Genomic DNA, 18,880 nt, shown 5'->3' with positions numbered 1-18,880 from the left:
TGATGAATCTGAAAATGCATCACACGGTATAGCTGACTTCTATAAATCCTGAAACCAAATTTCAGAAATCCTTGTATCGCAGTTCCTGAGAAAAATGTGACGAAAATTTTCAACTTGGCTATCATGTGTAAAATCATACACGTGTTCGGTAAACAGGAAGTTGTCAAGTGATCAATCTGAAAACGCATCACACGGTATAGCTGACTTAGATAAACCCTGAAACCAAATGTCAGAAATCCTAGTAGTGTAGTTCCTGAGAAAATTGCGACGAAAAATATTCATGGGACGGACGGACTGACTGACGGACTGACGGACTGACGGACTAACGGACGGACAGACAGAATTAAACCAGTATACCCCCTTTTTTAAAGCGGGGTATAATAAAATAAACAACGTTCTATCTATAAATTAAGGGTCTTACACTATTAGGGCTTATACCAATTTATTTAAGCTGCAATATAGATCAAAATCTCCGTGTTGACCTACAAGTACAAGTATTCATTAAAATACAATGTAAATAAACATCCTTATACAAAATCAGAACTGATCCAGCCATTGTGTTACTGTTCTATTATAATTTGCGTTTTCCTTTCTTTCATATTTGCTTATATTTTGTTTATATGCCTTTTTGTATTCTTTATTACTTAATGACGTGGCTCTTTTGTTTTGAAAAAAATACACAATAAACATATATACAAGCCCTTGGAAGGACAAAGTAAATTTCTAATGTACATTCTTCAGAAGTAGTAACTTAAAAAAAACTATAAATTTGTTTTAGAAAAAAATACACAATAAGCATATATACAAGTGGCTAGAAGGACAAGGTAAATTTCTAATGTACATTCTTCAGAGGTAATAACTAAAAGAACTATAGACTAATTTTTTTCATACTTTGAACGACAACATTATTTTATATCTCTACCTATTTGACGTTTACATTCTGATGTCAAACGATTCAAAGTCAGAGTAATTGTTAACTTTATCATTCGGTCCCACTACTTTAAATCTTCATTTACGGGTGATTTAACATACACATATAAAACAAAAGAATTTAAAAAAGAAATGAATGAGGTTGTTAAACATATATTATACAAATATGCATTCGTGTGCTCCTTTGTTAAATATTTGGTTTTTTTTGTGATTAAGATTATAACACAATGTTATCTGATGTACTATAATCTTGACATTTCACCCATTGTGTTGGTTTCCTTTGTTCACGCATCGTTATCAACAATATGAAATTTGATGCGATTGTTGGACAATTGTGAGATTTAGCGCTATAATACCAGGTTCAAAAGAAAATGCATGTATCACGTCAGGGGTGTGACAGTTGTTATCTATTCGTTTGATGTGTTTGAGCTGTTGATTTTGTTGTTTGATTAGGGACTTTCCGTTTTAAATTATCCACGGAGTTCAGTACTTTTGTGATTTTACTGTTTTTCTGTCGGTGTTGCAGGGAATTATCTTTGTTTTAACCTGTTGTAGTTGAATTACCATTTATACTATCTTTGAAATAGAAATAAAACTTAACAGTGATCAATGAACTGTAAAAATAAGATCATTGTCTGTCCGATGAACCCGAGGATACAAAACAAACAAAATTTAGAGTTGATTACTAAATGATTAATAAAATACAAAAATAAACATATGCGATAAATAAACTCGTCATAGATACCAGGACTAAATTTAGTATATACGCCAGACGCGGGTTTCGACTCATCAGTAACGCTCTAATCCAAAAAAGTTAAAAAGGCCAAATAAATACGTCGTTGAAGTGTATTGAGAACCAAAAAATACCATTGTTTCTTTAATACATAATATTGATAACGATTGGAATTAGAATGTTGTACAATCTTACTGGTACACCAACAATGATGTTTAATGTAATAACTTAAAACATATATTTTTATAAAAAAATATCAAGCTAAAAAAGATCTTTAGTAAATTTTAATCATTAATCATGACAAAGATGACATACTCTTGTGAAGTTTAACATTGAAGGCAATTGGAACAAAATATTTTTTAAAATGTGTTACATATCCTTGTTACAAAACAAAATACTAATTTTAAAAATTGAAATGTTTGTCTCATAATGTCGAGCATTGTCTTGATCTTTTAGCAGAATTGTCTAAACAGTACTGATTTTACAGATGTTGTCATTAAATTGACTGAACGTCTGAAGTATTTATTTTTTCAGAATATAAAGATAATGTTGAGATCAAAATGACGGTTTAAAATAAATATTCATTTACTAGCTTTGAATTGTTACATTTTTAAAAAGACGACATAGTAACATAAAACCTTGAAATGCAATCATGAAGCAATGATGCATTGGATTTTAGTTAAGTTTAGATTTTCGGAAAATAGATCCAAATACAAAAAATAAATATAGGTCAGATTGACACCACCTCGTACTTCAACTATCAAATGAACGTTTACATTTACAGAATATATTTATATTTTCTACAGTCGTTAAAAAACAGTGTTTATAAAGTGTAATAGTTGATTTGTAACATTTTACATGGAGGTACAATTCATGAGACCAATTTAATGTGACATTGAATAAAAATAATAAAGGTGTGACCTGACAATTATTTTTGATATCCTTCAATGATTCGGCTACAAACATACACAAATGTTTGCACCTGTCCTAAGTCATGAATCTGATGTACAGTAGTTGTCGTTTGTTTATGTAATATATACGTGGTTCTCGTTTCTCGTTTTGTTTATATAGTTTAGACCGTTTTTTTCCCGTTTGAATGGTTTTACACTAGTAATTTTGGGGCCCTTTATAGCTTGTTGTTCGGTGTGAGCCAAGGCTCCGTGTTGAAGGCCGTACTTTAACCTATAATGGTTTACTTTTTAAATTGTTATTTTGATGGAGAGTTGTCTCATTGGCACTCACACCACATCTTCCTATATCTATCTAATTAACAAAGATTGTTACAAATCTTACCTTTTTGGAATAACATTTCAAAGTTACAAAATACATGCTATCTTGATCATCACTATATCTAAATGTTATTATGATTATACATTGTGTCTACATGATTGTATTCTTATCCCATCTTTTCACTTTAATCAGTGTAAGACAAACATATAAGCAAAAATGACAGAAAAGAATACAGAAGTTATCTTAGAACAATAGCACGATGACGCGATGTATAAGTTCAGAGCCACAACATATGTAAAAAAGAAAAACATAAAAATATAAAGCAAAAATGAAAGAAAAGAATACAGAGATTATCATAGAACAATAACACGATAACGTGACATATACATTCAGAGTCATGTAAAATTGATACCACCATATACAGACTAAACAATAAAAGTTATTTAAATCAAGACAATTAAAGAATACTTTAGTGCAGTATTTCTTCATTAATATTATAAGGTACAATAGCACTTAACATTAATTGTTCCAACAAAACCCATAAAATGCTAGATGTTTTAGGGACATCAAAACTATTAGCCCAGACAATATAAGCAATTTTCCGACATTACTGATTTGAAGACATTTATTTCAAAATGTACATATTTCATTTATGTGTTGGAATTTCTTTTTTTCTTGAGCTGGGTCACACATTCACGATTTTTACTGCCGTCCTTGACAGGACCCTTCCCGATAAAAATTTGTCAAAAGTCTGATCAAGATCCTGTGAATCGTGGATGGATATTCAAACTTTAAACAAAATTTGTAACACAAATAATTTAATAACGACAACAATCAGATATTGTTCAGGAAGCGTCGATATTCAACCGTTTCCAATCGAATTTATCCCGATAATAGAATTTATGATTCAGCATAAATTCGGTTATTAGTGTAAGCAATGTGTGTCATTGACCGTGCTACTTTTTGTCTAATGTGGGTTATCACTTATCCGATTGATCACGCGCAGTATGACTGCGAATGCAATCTTTTCAATAGCTACATTCAACAATAGCAGACGTATATTTATTTTGAGGATTTTAAAAAACAGGATTTTGAATGTTTAGGTTTTTACTACTTCTTTTTCAACTCGGGACTCAGGTTGTCTATTTAATATTAGTTTCCCGGATTAATAACGGGATGTTTTATTTAAATATGAATGTTTAAAAGCAAATTAAATTTCAATTAATTGATTATTTTACATGTTTTTATATTTTGTCTTATCCGGAGGTAGCGATCGGAGTCTTGTATTAGATTCTTTATGTTAATTAAGTAGATATCTTTATTTATTTTATTATTTTTATTTATTTCATTACCTTTGAATCCGATCTGCAAACAAATTCACTCTGGCGGTCACAGCTTATTTTTTATTTTATTAATTCATTTATGTATCTACTTAATATTTAATTGTTCTTCGTGTTTATATCTGAGTTTATATCATCACTTATTTACTTAATATTACGAAGCATCGTTAAAGATTGTATTTGATATACCGATGGTTATCTGTGACAGTGTCTGTCTTTATTACGAGCTTTAATACATTCAGACTCCATTATATGAAGTTACTATTATCATAAAAGTTGTGATTTGTCAAATGTATAATATTCTGGTAATTAATATGTGTATGCTGGCGTTATTACCTCGTGTGATCTATTTTTAGTGGCTTACCATTTGGTACATTTAATCAGCCTCCTGGCACGTGTAACATAGATAAGGTTGTTTTTGTTTTCGTATGCTGACCGACATTTGCGTAAAGTAACCCAATATTTGATTTACGACATTGAAAGGTTAATGTACTTGGTTATAGGCGTCAATGAACTTTTTGAGGTCGCTTTGTAATAAAAACTTTATTTATAGTATTATAAAAGTAATGTGGTTTGTTTGTTCAATTATATTCTTATAGTTTTAGTTAAGATGAACACTAGAGGTCAAAATAAGAAGCGTAAATCCACAACCAAAACATCATCATTAGGAGCTGCTACACAAGAAGACACACCGCCTCCAATGGTGACTACAGTGCAAGATACAGATGATAATATCCCTTCTAACTCAGGAGCAGTAATGCACCCAGTTGTCACAAATCGACAAGGTAATGACGGTAATTTAATGTTCATGCAAACACCGTCCTTCTTGCCAAGCCTTGACGATGATATTACCTTACATGTTAATCAGAATTTACGACAAAAAATTCATCAGGGCGAGTATGTCGATTTGGCTCTTTTATTGCATAACTCAGTTATTGATCATGACAAACAAAATGTCACTTTTGAGCAAGGACAACTAGTTATAAATCCAGTTTCGCCCCAAACAAAGATTACAAACATCGAAACTTGGTCCGATGCCTTTCTAATTTTTATGAGTATATATTGTTCTGTGCATCCTCATAAATTCCAAGAACTTGTAAAGTACATGTCTTCTGTCCGAAAAGGTGGTAAACGTCATGGGGGTATCGGTTGGAAATATTATGATGAACAGTACCGTTTGAAAAAAGCTCGAGAACCAAGTGGGTCTTGGGGTAAATTGGATTCGGAATACTGGATGTGGTATATGCAGTCCACATCGGTTCAACTCGAAGGCCAAGCCCCAAATCAAGCCTCAAATAGTCGTGCTTTATACACAAACCAAACAGCTACTACATCAAGATGTTACAGTTTTAATTTCGACGGTGTGTGTAACAAGCCTAATTATATTTACAACCATTCATGCTTGCGTTGTGGGCTGCATCATCCAATTATAAGTTGTTATAAGCAAAACCAGTTTCAAGGCCAAGTGTCAAAACAAACTAGGACTGAACCCAGATTCAATGGTCCAAGATTTACTAGACCAAGGTCTAATTTTCGTTCCCCAAGACCAAATTACCAAAGACCAAATGGACGCTTTATGGGAGCTAGGCAGAACACCTATTAAAGTTGCTTGTTTAGAAAAATACTTAAGATATTACCCTGACTCAAAAACTTCTTTATTGTTATTGGATGGTTTCAGGAATGGTTTTAGTCTTCAATATTCCGGTCCTCGTACTCCTTTTATTTTAAGAAATCTCAAATCAGCTGAAATGCTTAAGATAGAAACGCAGTCGAAATTAAATAAAGAAATTACTTTAGGTAGAATGTGTGGTCCTTTTAAAAATAGGCCTATATCAACCTTGCGTACTTCACCAATTGGATTGGTTAATAAATCCGATGGGAGTTTTCGGCTTATAATGCACTTGTCTTTTCCAAGCGGTTGTAGTGTCAATGACTTTGTCGATCCCAATGAAACATCTGTTAAATACACATCATTTGACGCAGTAATTGACATGGTGTCATCTATTGGCAAAGGGGCCAGACTTGGGGTCCAGGACATAAAGTCCGCTTTTCGTCTTTTGCCTATTTCTCCAGGTGATTTCGATTTACTTGGAATATATTTTGATGGTAATTTTTATGTGGACAAATCCCTCCCATTTGGTTGCTCTATTGCTTGCGCCTTGTTTGAACAATTCTCTACATTCTTGCATTGGTTGGTTGTTTCATCTGCTGGTAAGCATTCATTCAAGCATTATTTAGATGATTTCATATTCGGCGGTTCTGCAAATTCGGAAGACTGCTTGGTTCTAATGAACACATTTACTGAGCTTTGTAATGAGTTGGGCGTGCCTACAGCTGAGGACAAGACAACACATCCTACAACAAGATTAACTTTTCTTGGCTCAGAAATAGACACCGTTGACATGGTCGTTCGTATTCCAGTGGCCAAGCTATTTTGCGGAGATTTTATGATGTTATTGCATCATTTAAGGTCAAAAAACCATTTTTCTCAATTAGAATAACCTCTGAAATTCGAGAAGACGTCTTGGTATGGTTAGAATTCTTAAAATCTTTCAATGGAGATTCTTATATTATTGGTCTAACTTGGACAGATAATGACATTTTGCAACTATATACTGACAGCGCAGGCAACGCTGAACTTGGTTGTGGGTCTTACTTTAAAGGGAAATGGGCACAGTTCAAATGGCCAGATTCATTTTACAAGACATAACATTTTTGGAACTCATTCCTATACTTTTAGCACTTTGTTCCAAGGTGAAATTGACCGACTAATTGTATCAGCAGTTGCACCGAATACGTCGAAGGTTTATCAACAAGCGTTACGGTCATTTAAAGAATTTAGGACCTTGTTCCAATTTGAAGATCTTTGGCCTATTCCATTACATCACATAACTAACTATATTGCCTATATGTCATTCACTGGAACTGCGGCCTCAACTGTTAAATCATATATCTCTGGGTTGAGTTTTTTCAGTAAGATTAACAACTATACAGATTGCTTTAATACTTTTGTTGTCAGAAAGCTCCTCGAGGGAATGAAGCGTTCTCAAAATCGACCAAAGGACGTAAGGTTACCCATAACACTTGATTTATTGTTAAAAATTTATAACGTTCTACCTGCTGTTTGTCATAACGATTTTGAAACTAAACTCTTCCAAGCTTCGTTTTCCTTGGCCTTTTTTGGTTTCCTACGTGTTGGCGAACTAACCGCTGATCATAAACACGCCTCAACCCAATCCCATGCAATTGAATATAACGACATTAAAATAAATCTATCTAGTATTGAAATCCGCTTACGTTCATCTAAGACTGACCAGTGCTGTACTGGAACTACAATTGTTATTGATGTTAGGCCAGGTGATGTTTGTGCAGTTTTCGCTTTACGTAATTACTTAAAAGTAAGACCAAATGTTGCTGGTCAATTGTTTTGTCATTTTGATGGAACTCCTGTCACTAGATACCAATTTTCCGGAGTCCTTAAAAAGTCACTGAATGTTTTGGGTTTAAGTCAAGGAAAGTATAGTTCTCATTCATTCAGGATAGGTGCTGCCACAAGCGCTGCCATGAACGGATTATCTGATTCTGAAATTCAGGCTATGGGTAGGTGGAAGTCTGATGCATTTCGTTCATATATTCGAATACAACAATGTCTATAAATGTTAGATTTATTTTTAATTTTGTTTAATGAACTTGCAATCACTTTAGTGGGACTAACCGCTATTTAAGAATTTCAGGTTCACCAATTACAATTTGGATTGTTGGTTCCTCCTTAGTGAAAAATGCATTTGTTCAAGCTAGAAGAAGACCAGGTGGCATTAATCTTGGCCAAGATCACATTGGTGTTCGGCTGTGGTGGTTAGGTAAAAGCGGAATGCGGCTTAAGGATCTACTAAATAGGATCAAGCTGATGCTTAGATACGAAGAACCCCCGACCTATCTAGTTATACCCATGGGGGGAAATGACTTAGGAGAAATTAAGACAGGAGTATTACGTAATAGACTAAAACATTATGTAAATAACATTACAGAACTTTTACTAAATACAACATTGGTATGGTCACAAATTTTGCCAAGACTCACTTGGCGTTATTCTGCTGATATTGATGCAATGGATAGATCCAGGCAGCGAATAAACAGCTCTCTAGCAAGTTATATCATTCGCCACGGGGGACATTACATACGATACCCAGATATATCTCCTAACTCTACATTTATATGTCAAGATGGTGTACATCTGACTGATATTGGTAATTACATTTTTCTAAATACAATTCAAGGCGCTTTAGAGGCTTTCCTTGTCTACTCACCACACACTTTTCCCGAATGTAAATCATGAACTTTTAAGATATTCATTTGAATTCAGTTTTTATTAGATATGTATAGCTCTTCTATATCTTATATAATTATTGTATTTGGCCCACAGCTTTTTCGCAGCTCTATCCGCTTGGAATGGCGGTTGACCCGTCAGTCATTTATGACTGCCTTGGTCAATTTGGCACATTTCGCTGCGTTTACTTTAGATATGCGTCATTTTGTCGCATATTTCAATTAGCATCCAAAACATTTGATATTGGGGGTCTCTGTATCCCAGGACCCACCACACAAAAAATAATGAATCTCTGTATCCCAGGATTCATTTTATTTTATTTTATTGGATGCTTCATTTATTGTAAAAATTTAGTTATCTATCTAGTTAGTTATCTAGTTATCTTTTGTAGTCTGCCAATATGAAAGGTGACTACGTTCATTTAATTATCTATCTGTTTGCTATATATATATCTTAACTGTTTATCTAGTTATATGTGTTTATAATTTTGTAGTTTGTAATAAAGCTGTGGCTTAATACTGCCAAAACTGTGTTTCTGATATTTGCGCATCAATAATAATAGAATTTATGATTCAGCATAAATTCGGTTATTAGTGTAAGCAATGTGTGTCATTGACCGTGCTACTTTCTGTCTAATGTGGGTTATCACTTATCCGATTGATCACGCGCAGTATGACTGCGAATGCAATCTTTTCAATAGCTACATTCAACAATAGCAGACGTATGTTTATTTTGAGGATTTTAAAAAACCACCCACCGACCGCTATATGTTTATAATATATTTGGACAATTTTTGCTGTGTGTTGATGTATTTTTTCAGAATGTTCCTGTTACAAAAGAGGGACGAAATACATACAATACATGGTTCGGGATGTCTACTAAGCAGTCAACTGTATATGGAGCGTATCAGTTTGGTATCAAGTGTACTTATCTCAAGAATCTCGATCTCAATCCGCTTCTAATCCAATTTGTATCTTTTGCCAGGTAAATTTCGATCGAGTCAGTTACGACTGCGTCCCGATTCTACCGAATTTAATCCATCAGAGATCAGAAAGTGACCAGACAGTGAACCGACGTTGACGGAAGTTATCCGTTCGAAAACTGTGGTCATAATCGGGATCAGCAGGTACTGTCGGAACGTAGACCTATCACGGTCCGCTCTATCGCATTGTAAACGGCTTTGTCTTGTCTAAGTCGTATTGTATTCTGTAATTGTCGGGACTCTGACGTGGGTATTATTGACGAATTTCGTATTAATGACGGGACTGTTCAGGAACGGTTTCGTCAAAACCGGTTCCCAATCGACAAGATCTGGATGCAATCTGGGCTCAATCGGCAGAAAAAAATGCAATGAAAAACTTTTCCAGATCATTCCCGATCCACAAGACACCGTCCAGAATACACAGAACATTGTTAGGATTGTGATCCGATACAGCAGAATCTGTAACGACATAGGCACGATTGTAATCCGACTAGACTTAATCGGCTGGGTTTCCCTATTGTTACGGGACACACCTAACTGTTGGGGTGCTTCGCCGAACTATTCGGACCCTTCCCGACCCGTAGGAATCTGTTACAAACTTAAAAGAGGAACAAAAGATACCAAAGGGACAGTCAAACTTATAAATCTAAAACAAACTGACAACGCCATGGCTAAAAATGAAAAAGACAAACAGACAAACAATAGTGCACATGATACAACATAGAAAACCAAAGAATAAACAATACGAACCCCATTGTCTAAATGACTGCGTTCAGACAATGGTAGGACATTCCAGATAATTGAGGGTATTAATCCGACTTTTTCACTTTCGTTTCGTATCGCTGTCTGATTTCAAACGGGAGCAACAATCGGCAATGTGTGAACCCCGCATTAAATAGCTTTCAGTCATTGAGAGCATTCTTAGAAAGTACTTTGTATTTGGTCTTTTTTGCTATGTTTTTTTTTTTGTGAGCTTAAAATTGTTTTATGTTGAATTATTATCACCATCTTCTGTAGGGTGAAGACTTCAGCCCTTAGAAACATGTTCATTTCTCGCCACATTCTTAATGCATCTGTCCTGAGTAAAAGTTTGTTTTCTTTGGTAGTTGTGTGTTTATTGTGTTTTCGTTTTTGTCATGTCTTGGGCGTTGTAGCTTACTATACTACAGTACACATAATGCCCTTGGGTTATTTACATTCTCGATTCTTTGGTCTTTTGTGGGGTTCCTGTTGCTTATTCTTTATTTTTCTTTGTTGTGTCATGTGAACTATTATTTTTCTGTTTGTCTTTTGTTGATTATTATGGCGTTGTCAGTTTATTTTCGATTTATGAGTTTGACTGTCCCTCTGGTATCTTTCGTCTCTATTTTTTCACATCTTATTTTTATAAACAAATTTGACAGAGCAAAGTGCTAGTTGTGCATTTAGCCCAATAACCAGAATTTGGAAATTTATCATCTGATCATCTTTTGTTATTTAAGAGAAATATTTTTAAATAACAAAAACCTTTCAAATCTTTGAATGGTTCAAAATATTTCCAAACACATTCCTGTCACATGGTGTGGTCGTTTTGGCGATATTCTTTAAAAAATACCATATTAGAGATTTGGCTATCTATAAAACATACCAGGTTCAACCACCACTTGTTTTAAAATGTCCTGTTCTAAATCAGGAATATGACAGTTGTTATAAAAAAGTCCGTTTCTAGTGGCGTTAAATACAACAATAATAAGGTGTCTGTATATTCAATGATCTTCACTGTGAATTTACCAGTGTAAATTGTATACACAAAAACATTTTTTACTAAATTACTGAATTATACACATTGTTTTTATTGTAAACAGTTTATAACATTTTGTTTATATTATAAAGTAATAATGACATTTTATATTTATTTGAATTATGTTTTCGGAAGCATTTTGAAGATTATTTTAAACTGTTTCATAGCTAATGTTTTTTAGTTACTTCCTCATGAGATCACTCTGTTCTAAAATAACTGCATCATTTTCATATATATAATGTAAAAGAAGAGAAAAGAGGGACGAAAGATACCAAAGGGACAGTCAAACTCGTAAATCTAAAACAAACTTACAACGCCATGGCTAAAAATGAAAAAGACAAACAGAAAAACAATAGTACACATGACACCACATAGAAAACTAAAGAATAAACAACACGAACCCCACCAAAAACTAGGGGTGATCTCAGGTGCTCCGGAAGGGTAAGCAGATCCTGCTCCACATGCGGCACCCGTCGTGTTGCTTATGTGATTACAAATCCGGTAAATAGTCTAATTCGGTAGGTCAAATTCATGAAAGGGAAGGGGATTGTAGTTACGACGTAAGGAACATATCCGATATCATTTGTGAAACGGTTATTCCATAACGGTCAACCAACTCGTGATGGCGTCCGTAAAATTTACGAAGGGATGATTTCAACTTCACCATTTGGAACTCTTGGTTTAATAGCTTCCTTGTGAGCAGTAAGCCTCTATCAAGAAAATCATGATAGGAAATGCAAGCACGGGAATATCGTATCAAGTGGGAGATATATACCCCGTATGCAGGTGCTGCTTGAATGTTGCTACTTAGAAATGGAAAGTTCACAATTGGAAAGCTGAAATCATCTCTTTTGTCGTAAAGTTTTGTCTTCAACCGACCCTCATTGTCAATTTCTAGATGTTAGTCAAGATATGAAGCCGACTTAACTGTATCTGTAGTATCCTTTATCTCCAATTCGATGGGATAGATGCGATCCACATAGTCACCAAATTTTGAATTGTTTAGTGAAAGACCGTCATCTGTATAGCGGAAAGTAGAGTTAAAGGATATTGCTAACTTCTTATCTTTCTTCCTAAGAAGTTCCTGCATAAAGTCAGCCTCATAATAATAAAGAAACAAGTCAGCAATGTAAGTAATTATGGTCAGTAAAGTCTGTTGGTTGCATCGACTTGCATCACTTGTCCCTGAAATAACATTTACAACATATGAGTAAAAGACAGTTTAAATTATAACACTTTCATCTTTTAAATAGTTGCGTGACTCTTAAGAACTATTAACTCAGTCACAAATCTGTAAGACTCTTTTTGTTATTTTCTAGTAATTTGGACAAGATTTAAGTACAATTGAACACAAACGTTGTGTACACAAGTTAGTTAAATTTTATAACGCGTACAGTATTCATAATAATGATAATTGTACGCATACATGCTGCTGCCTGCGTAGATATAAGTATACTAAGTTATACTAATTCTCATAATGACTTCAGAATAGAAATATTATCACTAATGTCTTTTTCCGACCGGCATCCATGCAAATAAAACAAGCACATGCTGTTGATAATAGTGCTAAACACGTGTTTCCGACATTGACTTCCATTATTTACACCTATGACCGAACGCTTTAGAAGCCTCTTATAAAAGAATAAACCTTTAAACTTATCAAGAAAATGCTTCGAAAAATCGGAGTTTTTGAGTATCAACTGCACAGGAGTTTACCCTAAGGTTACTGTTGCTCGCCTAATCATTTTAATTTCTATGTAATGTTTAGTAGACTAGTATGTCATTTCATCTTCTTTCTATTATTGTTATGTCGTTGTTTCAGTTCAACTTATTAGATTTAAATGTCACCTTGGTACTGTTATGATATTGTAATTATTATGTTTATTTATGTTGGCCTAATTTGTGTTGTTTACCAAATAATCTTATAACTGTGCAGTTTAGGAATCACTGGAACAATCACAGAATGATTGGAACTTTCTAGAATGATCCTTATAAAAGATGCGTAATTTAAACTTCTACGTTATTCCAGAAACTTCCGTTGTAACTTTCCAGGATTTTCCACAATGTTCCATTATAGAGTGTTCTAGAACTTTCAATGACAACACTATATATACAGACACTAAAGTTAAACTCTCATAATTAACCTTGGACATAGACATTGATAGACATTAGTATTCACAGCATTTGGATTGACACTTTTATTCTACAAACAACATCATACTGGATTGTGACATTAGTAGTGAACGTAATATTCAAATTGGATTCCGAAAGATTTCCGGATACAGATAAAGATAACAGATTGGACTCATATTTTGACAGTTAAGTTAACAGTAATATTTGTGTAATACCTTTTGTAAACTTTTGTATATTAAATATTGTTAAATTTTACCATTGATTTGTGTCTTTTGTTGGCTACAATTTAAAGGCGATTTCTGGCCGTAACAGTACCGTTCGCAATTTTTTTTAATCTTTATTACCTGTTATGAATGCAATACACACATATTTTGTCAACTAAAGAAGTTGAGAATTTTAACTTGAGTATTATAAAATGTTGAAACAATTTATATTGCTTCAATTATTGTTGTCCCTCTTGCTTAAAAGATCAAATCAATCAAATTGAACAAAGTATGTTTTTTTTCTGAATAACATTTAAAACGATATTTAATTATTTCAAAGGCATACAAGTTGACACGGAATTAACATACTTATATCGTTATATGTATAAAACAAAAGATATTAATGGTAATATATACATAAGGCATTTCATTATCAATGTTATCATTATCCGAATAAACGCACGATATGTCCTTAAGAGTATTAATATATAAGGGATTCATATCATTATTTTATTATATAATTCTATTCTTTCATTGGTTGAAAAAAGACACACTTAAATGCAAACGTTTCCCTCACAGTCGAATTAAATAATCTAATCAAATTTGACCTTAAAAGCAATTTACGGTATCATTTCCTTATATGGGAGTACACATACGTCTATTGTTGGAGTTTTTTGTCGATTTCTTTAGTTTGGGGAGTTCTCTGTTGGCCACCATCTTGCTGATGGCCGCCTAAAATAACATAAACCTTACTATTTAGTACATTAGAAGCAGCATAATACAGTTAATGTTGGTTAGCAATCTAAATTTGATATACACTCAAATAAATGAATAAAATAAAAAAAATGGACACAATCAGACGTGTAGACTAAGTATTTACAATCAGACGTGTAGACTAAGTATTTACAATCAGACGTGTAGACTAAGTATTTACAATCAGACGTGTAGACTAAGTATTTACAATCAGACGTGTAGACTAAGTATTTAAAATCAGACGTGTAGACTTAGTATTTGCAAAACATATACAAAATCCGTGCGCACAACACGTGCTTATGAGCTAACCTTCATCAGGTACGCTACCATAAAAAAAAATACATACCGGACCCAAAAGGTTCTGACAGTTTATGGATCGTCTTTACAAGTGCATCGGCAGTTTTACCGACAAAATGAATGTTTTCGTCTGTTATCGTAACTTCCTTGTTATCGCATTCCTTATGGTAGCAATGTATATATCATTTCAACACGATGATCGGCTAAAAAAGTAACTGTTGGATCAGTAAAAACATTTGAGTTTTAGTTTGAGTTCAACTATGTACTACATATGTAAAGTAAACATTATTCCAATAATAAACTGAAATAACATGACATTATTTGTATTTAAAATGACGTGCTTTTTATTGAAATCAATTTGATAATTGACATAACATAACTTAACAGAACATGTCTCACGAATGCGTTTTATTTAATACAAATTATTAAACGACAATTTTGGGTTTTTAAAATACAATTTTTGTATTTTCTTTAAAGTAAATTTTAAATGACAACATACACAATCGAACATTTATCTTAGTGTATTTAATTCTATTTATTGAAATAAAAATCTAAATCAAATCAAAATATATGCTATCAGCAATTTATAGGAGCTGATTAGCAATTTATAGGAGCTGATTTGTCGATTGTGATACAATATTTTTTTCACATTTGTTATGTAAATATTTTTAAAACAAATATAAATATAAAAAGATGTGATATGTTTGCCATTGATACAACTCTTACACAAGATACGAAATTGACACCGAAATTATAACTATAGGTCATCGTACGGTATTTAATAATGAGCAAAATCCATCACGCATAGTAAGCTATAAAAGGCTTTTAAAAATAAAAGTTAGATTTTTCATAGTTTATTATTCAAATTAGAGACTTAAATAGCTAAACCTCAAACCGTGTAAACATAAGTACCTGAATCGGTTAACCAGATAGCTGGTATACCATTTTCCCAGAAATTGGCATGATCACTGCGTAAAAAGTTATTTAAGACTGCCATCTGATCCGGGGGTACTCCATCAATACTTACGAAACGAAGAGGAAAGGACTCAATTTGATATTCTGGTCTTCCTGACTCTGTCCATGCCGAATGGAAAGCTTCAGCTCGATAGGAGTCGTTAGTTGGTTTACGATAAATCATATTCAAAAATTCTCCCCTAAAGTTGTCGGATGCAATACTATTATAAGTATCGGTAAATAATGCCCGAAACTGAAAAAAAACCATGGCATAAATGTACAGTATACGAGTATAGTCCATATCTAAAATGAACAACAAATTTTACACGATGCGAACTTGTACATAACTGTTCGTTATCGTGTTATGAAAAGATTTACACATATAATAAAAGAAAAAAGTAAAATGACTTGGTACAGACATTTTCAAATGTAGAAAATGGTGGATAGAACCTGGTTTTATAGCGCTTAACCTCTCACTTTTATGACAGTCGTATCAAATATAGTTATTTTTACAACGAGGCGTGAACAAAACTATCATAATTGGTAAAATGGTCAAAATATGGTTACAGCAGTCAGCAAACTTAAGAATCAACTGTTAAGTTTAGATGTGTTCTCCTGATTAATTTTTAGATAAAAAAGAAGATGTGCTATGATTGCCAATGAGACAACTCTCTGCACGAGACTAAAATGACACAAAATTTACAACTACATAGGCCACCGTACGGCATTCCACAATGAGTAAAGCCCATACCGCATAGTCAGCTATAAAAAGCCCCGAAATGACAATGTAAAACAATTAATCAAACGAGAAAACTAACGGCTTAATTTATGTACAAAAATGAAGGAAAAACAAATATATAACATATAAACAAACGACAAACACTGAATTGCATCAGATTACAATCTGGTAAAAAAGAATTACAAGTTTGTGTTTAAAGATATTCTCTTTGTTGTACAGTTCTTCAACGATTTTCGTCTTTACATCCTTGGCTTTTAAATATTTTGCTTTTGAGCGTTCCTGATGAAGGTTATTCCAGAATAGCGCACCGGACGTATAAAAGGTATAACGTGTTGTTTTCATTTTAAGCAGGGTTTAAAAGGTTTGATTTGATCCCCGACCATGTGCCCAGATAACAAAACTCTGTTTTGTATTCTTAAATTTTGTCACTCAGCAAAAGTTTTCTTAAGATTCAGATTTTCCCTAACATACTCAATCGGGTAAAATAATTAGATAAACCTCTTACCTCAGAATCGTGTCCTTTTGAAATTAACTGAGATTTACTTGAAGTATTATATTCCATCATGGTGTCCATGATTATAACTCCGTGCATTACTGGTGGCACATTACCATAATGTATTAATAGCCATGCAGGGAGCCATGATTTTACAAAATTCCGACTTCCAGCCCAAGCAGGGAAATCTCGAAGACTACACGAATGACAACCTAAACAGCAAAAGAAAAATGTACGAAATTTCTGAATCTTCTTTAATTTTTGTTTTGGACTGGTTTTGTTTAAAAACTTAGATATGTCTTTACACAAATAATTCAGGACATCGTCGATAAAGGTATAATAGAGCATCAGAATTAAACGACTGATTTGTTTTAGTAAGGTACATAAACAGAGAAACTCAAAGATACAAATAAAACCAACATAGCGTCAATATCATACATATAATTTGGTTGTATTTGAATATACGTGTAATTCACTACATGTTATTTAAACTAGAAACAGCTAATGTTCAAATGCATTTATAAGACAAAATTGAGCAACTAATACAACCCAAATATTTCCTTTGATTTCCCGTGGTTTTTTTTAGACCCTGATAAAAGTTCTGGTAGTCACAAAAGGAAAAGTATAAAAAAAATATTACCTCCATATTCTTCAAGATCAAACCCTATAAATAAAATTATGTTGTTCATTACGATGCCATTCTTTGCCATATCACTCAACTGTCTTGCAACTTCCAACATGGCTGCAACTCCTGCTCCATTATCGTCAACTCCTGAAAGAAAAATTCCACTATAAAAAGTGGTTTTTTTTTAAAATTCTTAAATCTAATAACATTTTAATTTTTTTATTATTCGAAAATTAACAAAGATTGATATGTCATGTTGTAGAGTACCTTGAATTTAACGTTGTTTGCAACTTTAGAATTCAATTTTTCATGATCAGACTTTCGTTAAATTTTGGTAAACACATAAAGCTTGAACTGACTGTCAAAACTTTTAGACATGAACTCTAAATCAGATTCAGAATTTAACAGCAGCTGGTATGAAAACATCATCTACTTCTTTTTATACTGATACATAGCGAGGTAAAATCAACGTTTTTATTCAACCAAATCTGCTGTTTTCTTCGAGTTACCTTTGGTGGTAATAACTGTGTCATAGTGTGCACCTAGTCCTATTATTCGGTCGTCGGCTGTTCCAAAGTTTGCACCAAATAGTATAACAATAATATTTTAGAAATAGTCCTGAAAAAGAATAGCTGCAATGAATAAACTTAATTTCAAATTTTCAATAACATTATTTATCTTGTTCGATTAGAAGTAGAAAAAAAAACAAAAATACTGAATATCAAAATATTGATATCTAATCTTTCATTTTTGATACGATTCATGATTTTGTGTGGATCCTCTTTTACCATGCTTCACTGCTTTAATGATGTGTTGTTAATTCTAACGAGGTCAATTGACATTATGGTATATAAAATCAACGATAAAGATTGATTGATTGATTGTTGGTTGCTTAACGTCCAGTGGCAAATATTTCATGCATATTCAGGACGAGAACAAGTTCACAATAAATACAATAGGTAGGTTGATACAATAGAGGCCATCTGGGATGATGGTCGGGGAAATTTGGACTGCCACTGGAAAATGAGGGTATATTGGATAGGGACAGAAATTTTGCCTTGCAACAGGCCACCTACGGACCCCTCAAAAGAGTTGTTGCAAGGGTTCTTAACGTGCAAAGAGCGTGGCACTCTCTTTACACGAGGCATCGGATTTAACGTCCCCCTTCTGACCGGACGTGACTGCGAATTTGATACATCCCGCACAGCCAAACGGACGCCCCACTTCGGCAAGCGTTTTACTGCCGGTCGGGAGAAGACCAAGTGACCATATTTCTATTCCCCAGTCACCCTTGGGGATTCAACGATAAAGAGAGTCGTCCCTGTAACTGTAATGTAACTACCAACAAAATAGCATCATTA

The 18,880-nt window shown here is 33.5% G+C and overlaps 3 protein-coding genes across 7 annotated transcripts in view; 2 read left to right on the top strand and 1 right to left on the bottom strand.

Annotated features, from left to right (window-relative positions):
• The window catches only part of LOC134720713 (aminopeptidase YwaD-like), a 28,465-nt gene extending 25,399 nt beyond the window's left edge, over positions 1-3,066 (bottom strand). Inside the window, exon 1 of the mRNA XM_063583170.1 lies at positions 2,957-3,066. Within this exon, the coding sequence (XP_063439240.1) occupies positions 2,957-2,972 (16 nt within the window). The 5' untranslated portion in view covers positions 2,973-3,066. The remainder of the gene's footprint in view (positions 1-2,956) is intronic.
• Positions 3,067-3,789: 723 nt separating this feature from the next.
• Positions 3,790-13,710, top strand: LOC134720712 (uncharacterized). Of its 5 annotated transcripts, none has more exons than XR_010107779.1 (4): positions 3,790-4,030; positions 4,833-5,018; positions 12,401-12,451; positions 13,352-13,710. XR_010107779.1 is itself a non-coding variant. In XM_063583167.1 (3 exons), the coding sequence occupies exons 2-3, from the start codon at positions 4,844-4,846 to the stop codon at positions 8,567-8,569; spliced, it is 777 nt and encodes a 258-aa protein (XP_063439237.1). In that variant the 5' UTR covers positions 3,790-4,030; positions 4,833-4,843; the 3' UTR covers positions 8,570-9,371. The 5 variants fall into 5 exon arrangements, 1 of the variants encoding a protein (XP_063439237.1); XR_010107777.1 differs by having other exon boundaries at positions 13,259-13,710; XR_010107780.1 differs by lacking the exons at positions 12,401-12,451; positions 13,352-13,710 and adding an exon at positions 9,381-9,403.
• Positions 5,016-6,899, top strand: LOC134720711 (uncharacterized). The gene has a single exon (XM_063583166.1). It carries the CDS (start codon positions 5,733-5,735, stop codon positions 6,732-6,734), a length of 1,002 nt encoding a protein of 333 aa, XP_063439236.1. The 5' UTR covers positions 5,016-5,732; the 3' UTR covers positions 6,735-6,899.
• Positions 13,711-18,880: the final 5,170 nt, after the last annotated feature.

This window comes from Mytilus trossulus, chromosome 6, assembly GCF_036588685.1.
Source record: "Mytilus trossulus isolate FHL-02 chromosome 6, PNRI_Mtr1.1.1.hap1, whole genome shotgun sequence".
Lineage (NCBI taxonomy): Eukaryota > Metazoa > Mollusca > Bivalvia > Mytilida > Mytilidae > Mytilus > Mytilus trossulus.
The sequence above is the reverse complement of the archived record's forward strand: the minus strand, read 5'-3'. Positions and strand labels throughout refer to the sequence as shown.

What these genes read in the sequence shown, in the direction of transcription:
- LOC134720712 (XM_063583167.1), top strand. Translation starts at nt 4,844, where the DNA reads ATGAACACTAGAGGTCAAAATAAGAAGCGTAAATCCACAACCAAAACA. An exon ending in AGTTGTCACAAATCGACAAG is followed by an intron (nt 5,019 to 7,967) that starts GTAATGACGGTA and finishes TAAGAATTTCAG; the next exon opens with GTTCACCAATTACAATTTGG.
- LOC134720711 (XM_063583166.1), top strand. Translation starts at nt 5,733, where the DNA reads ATGGTCCAAGATTTACTAGACCAAGGTCTAATTTTCGTTCCCCAAGAC.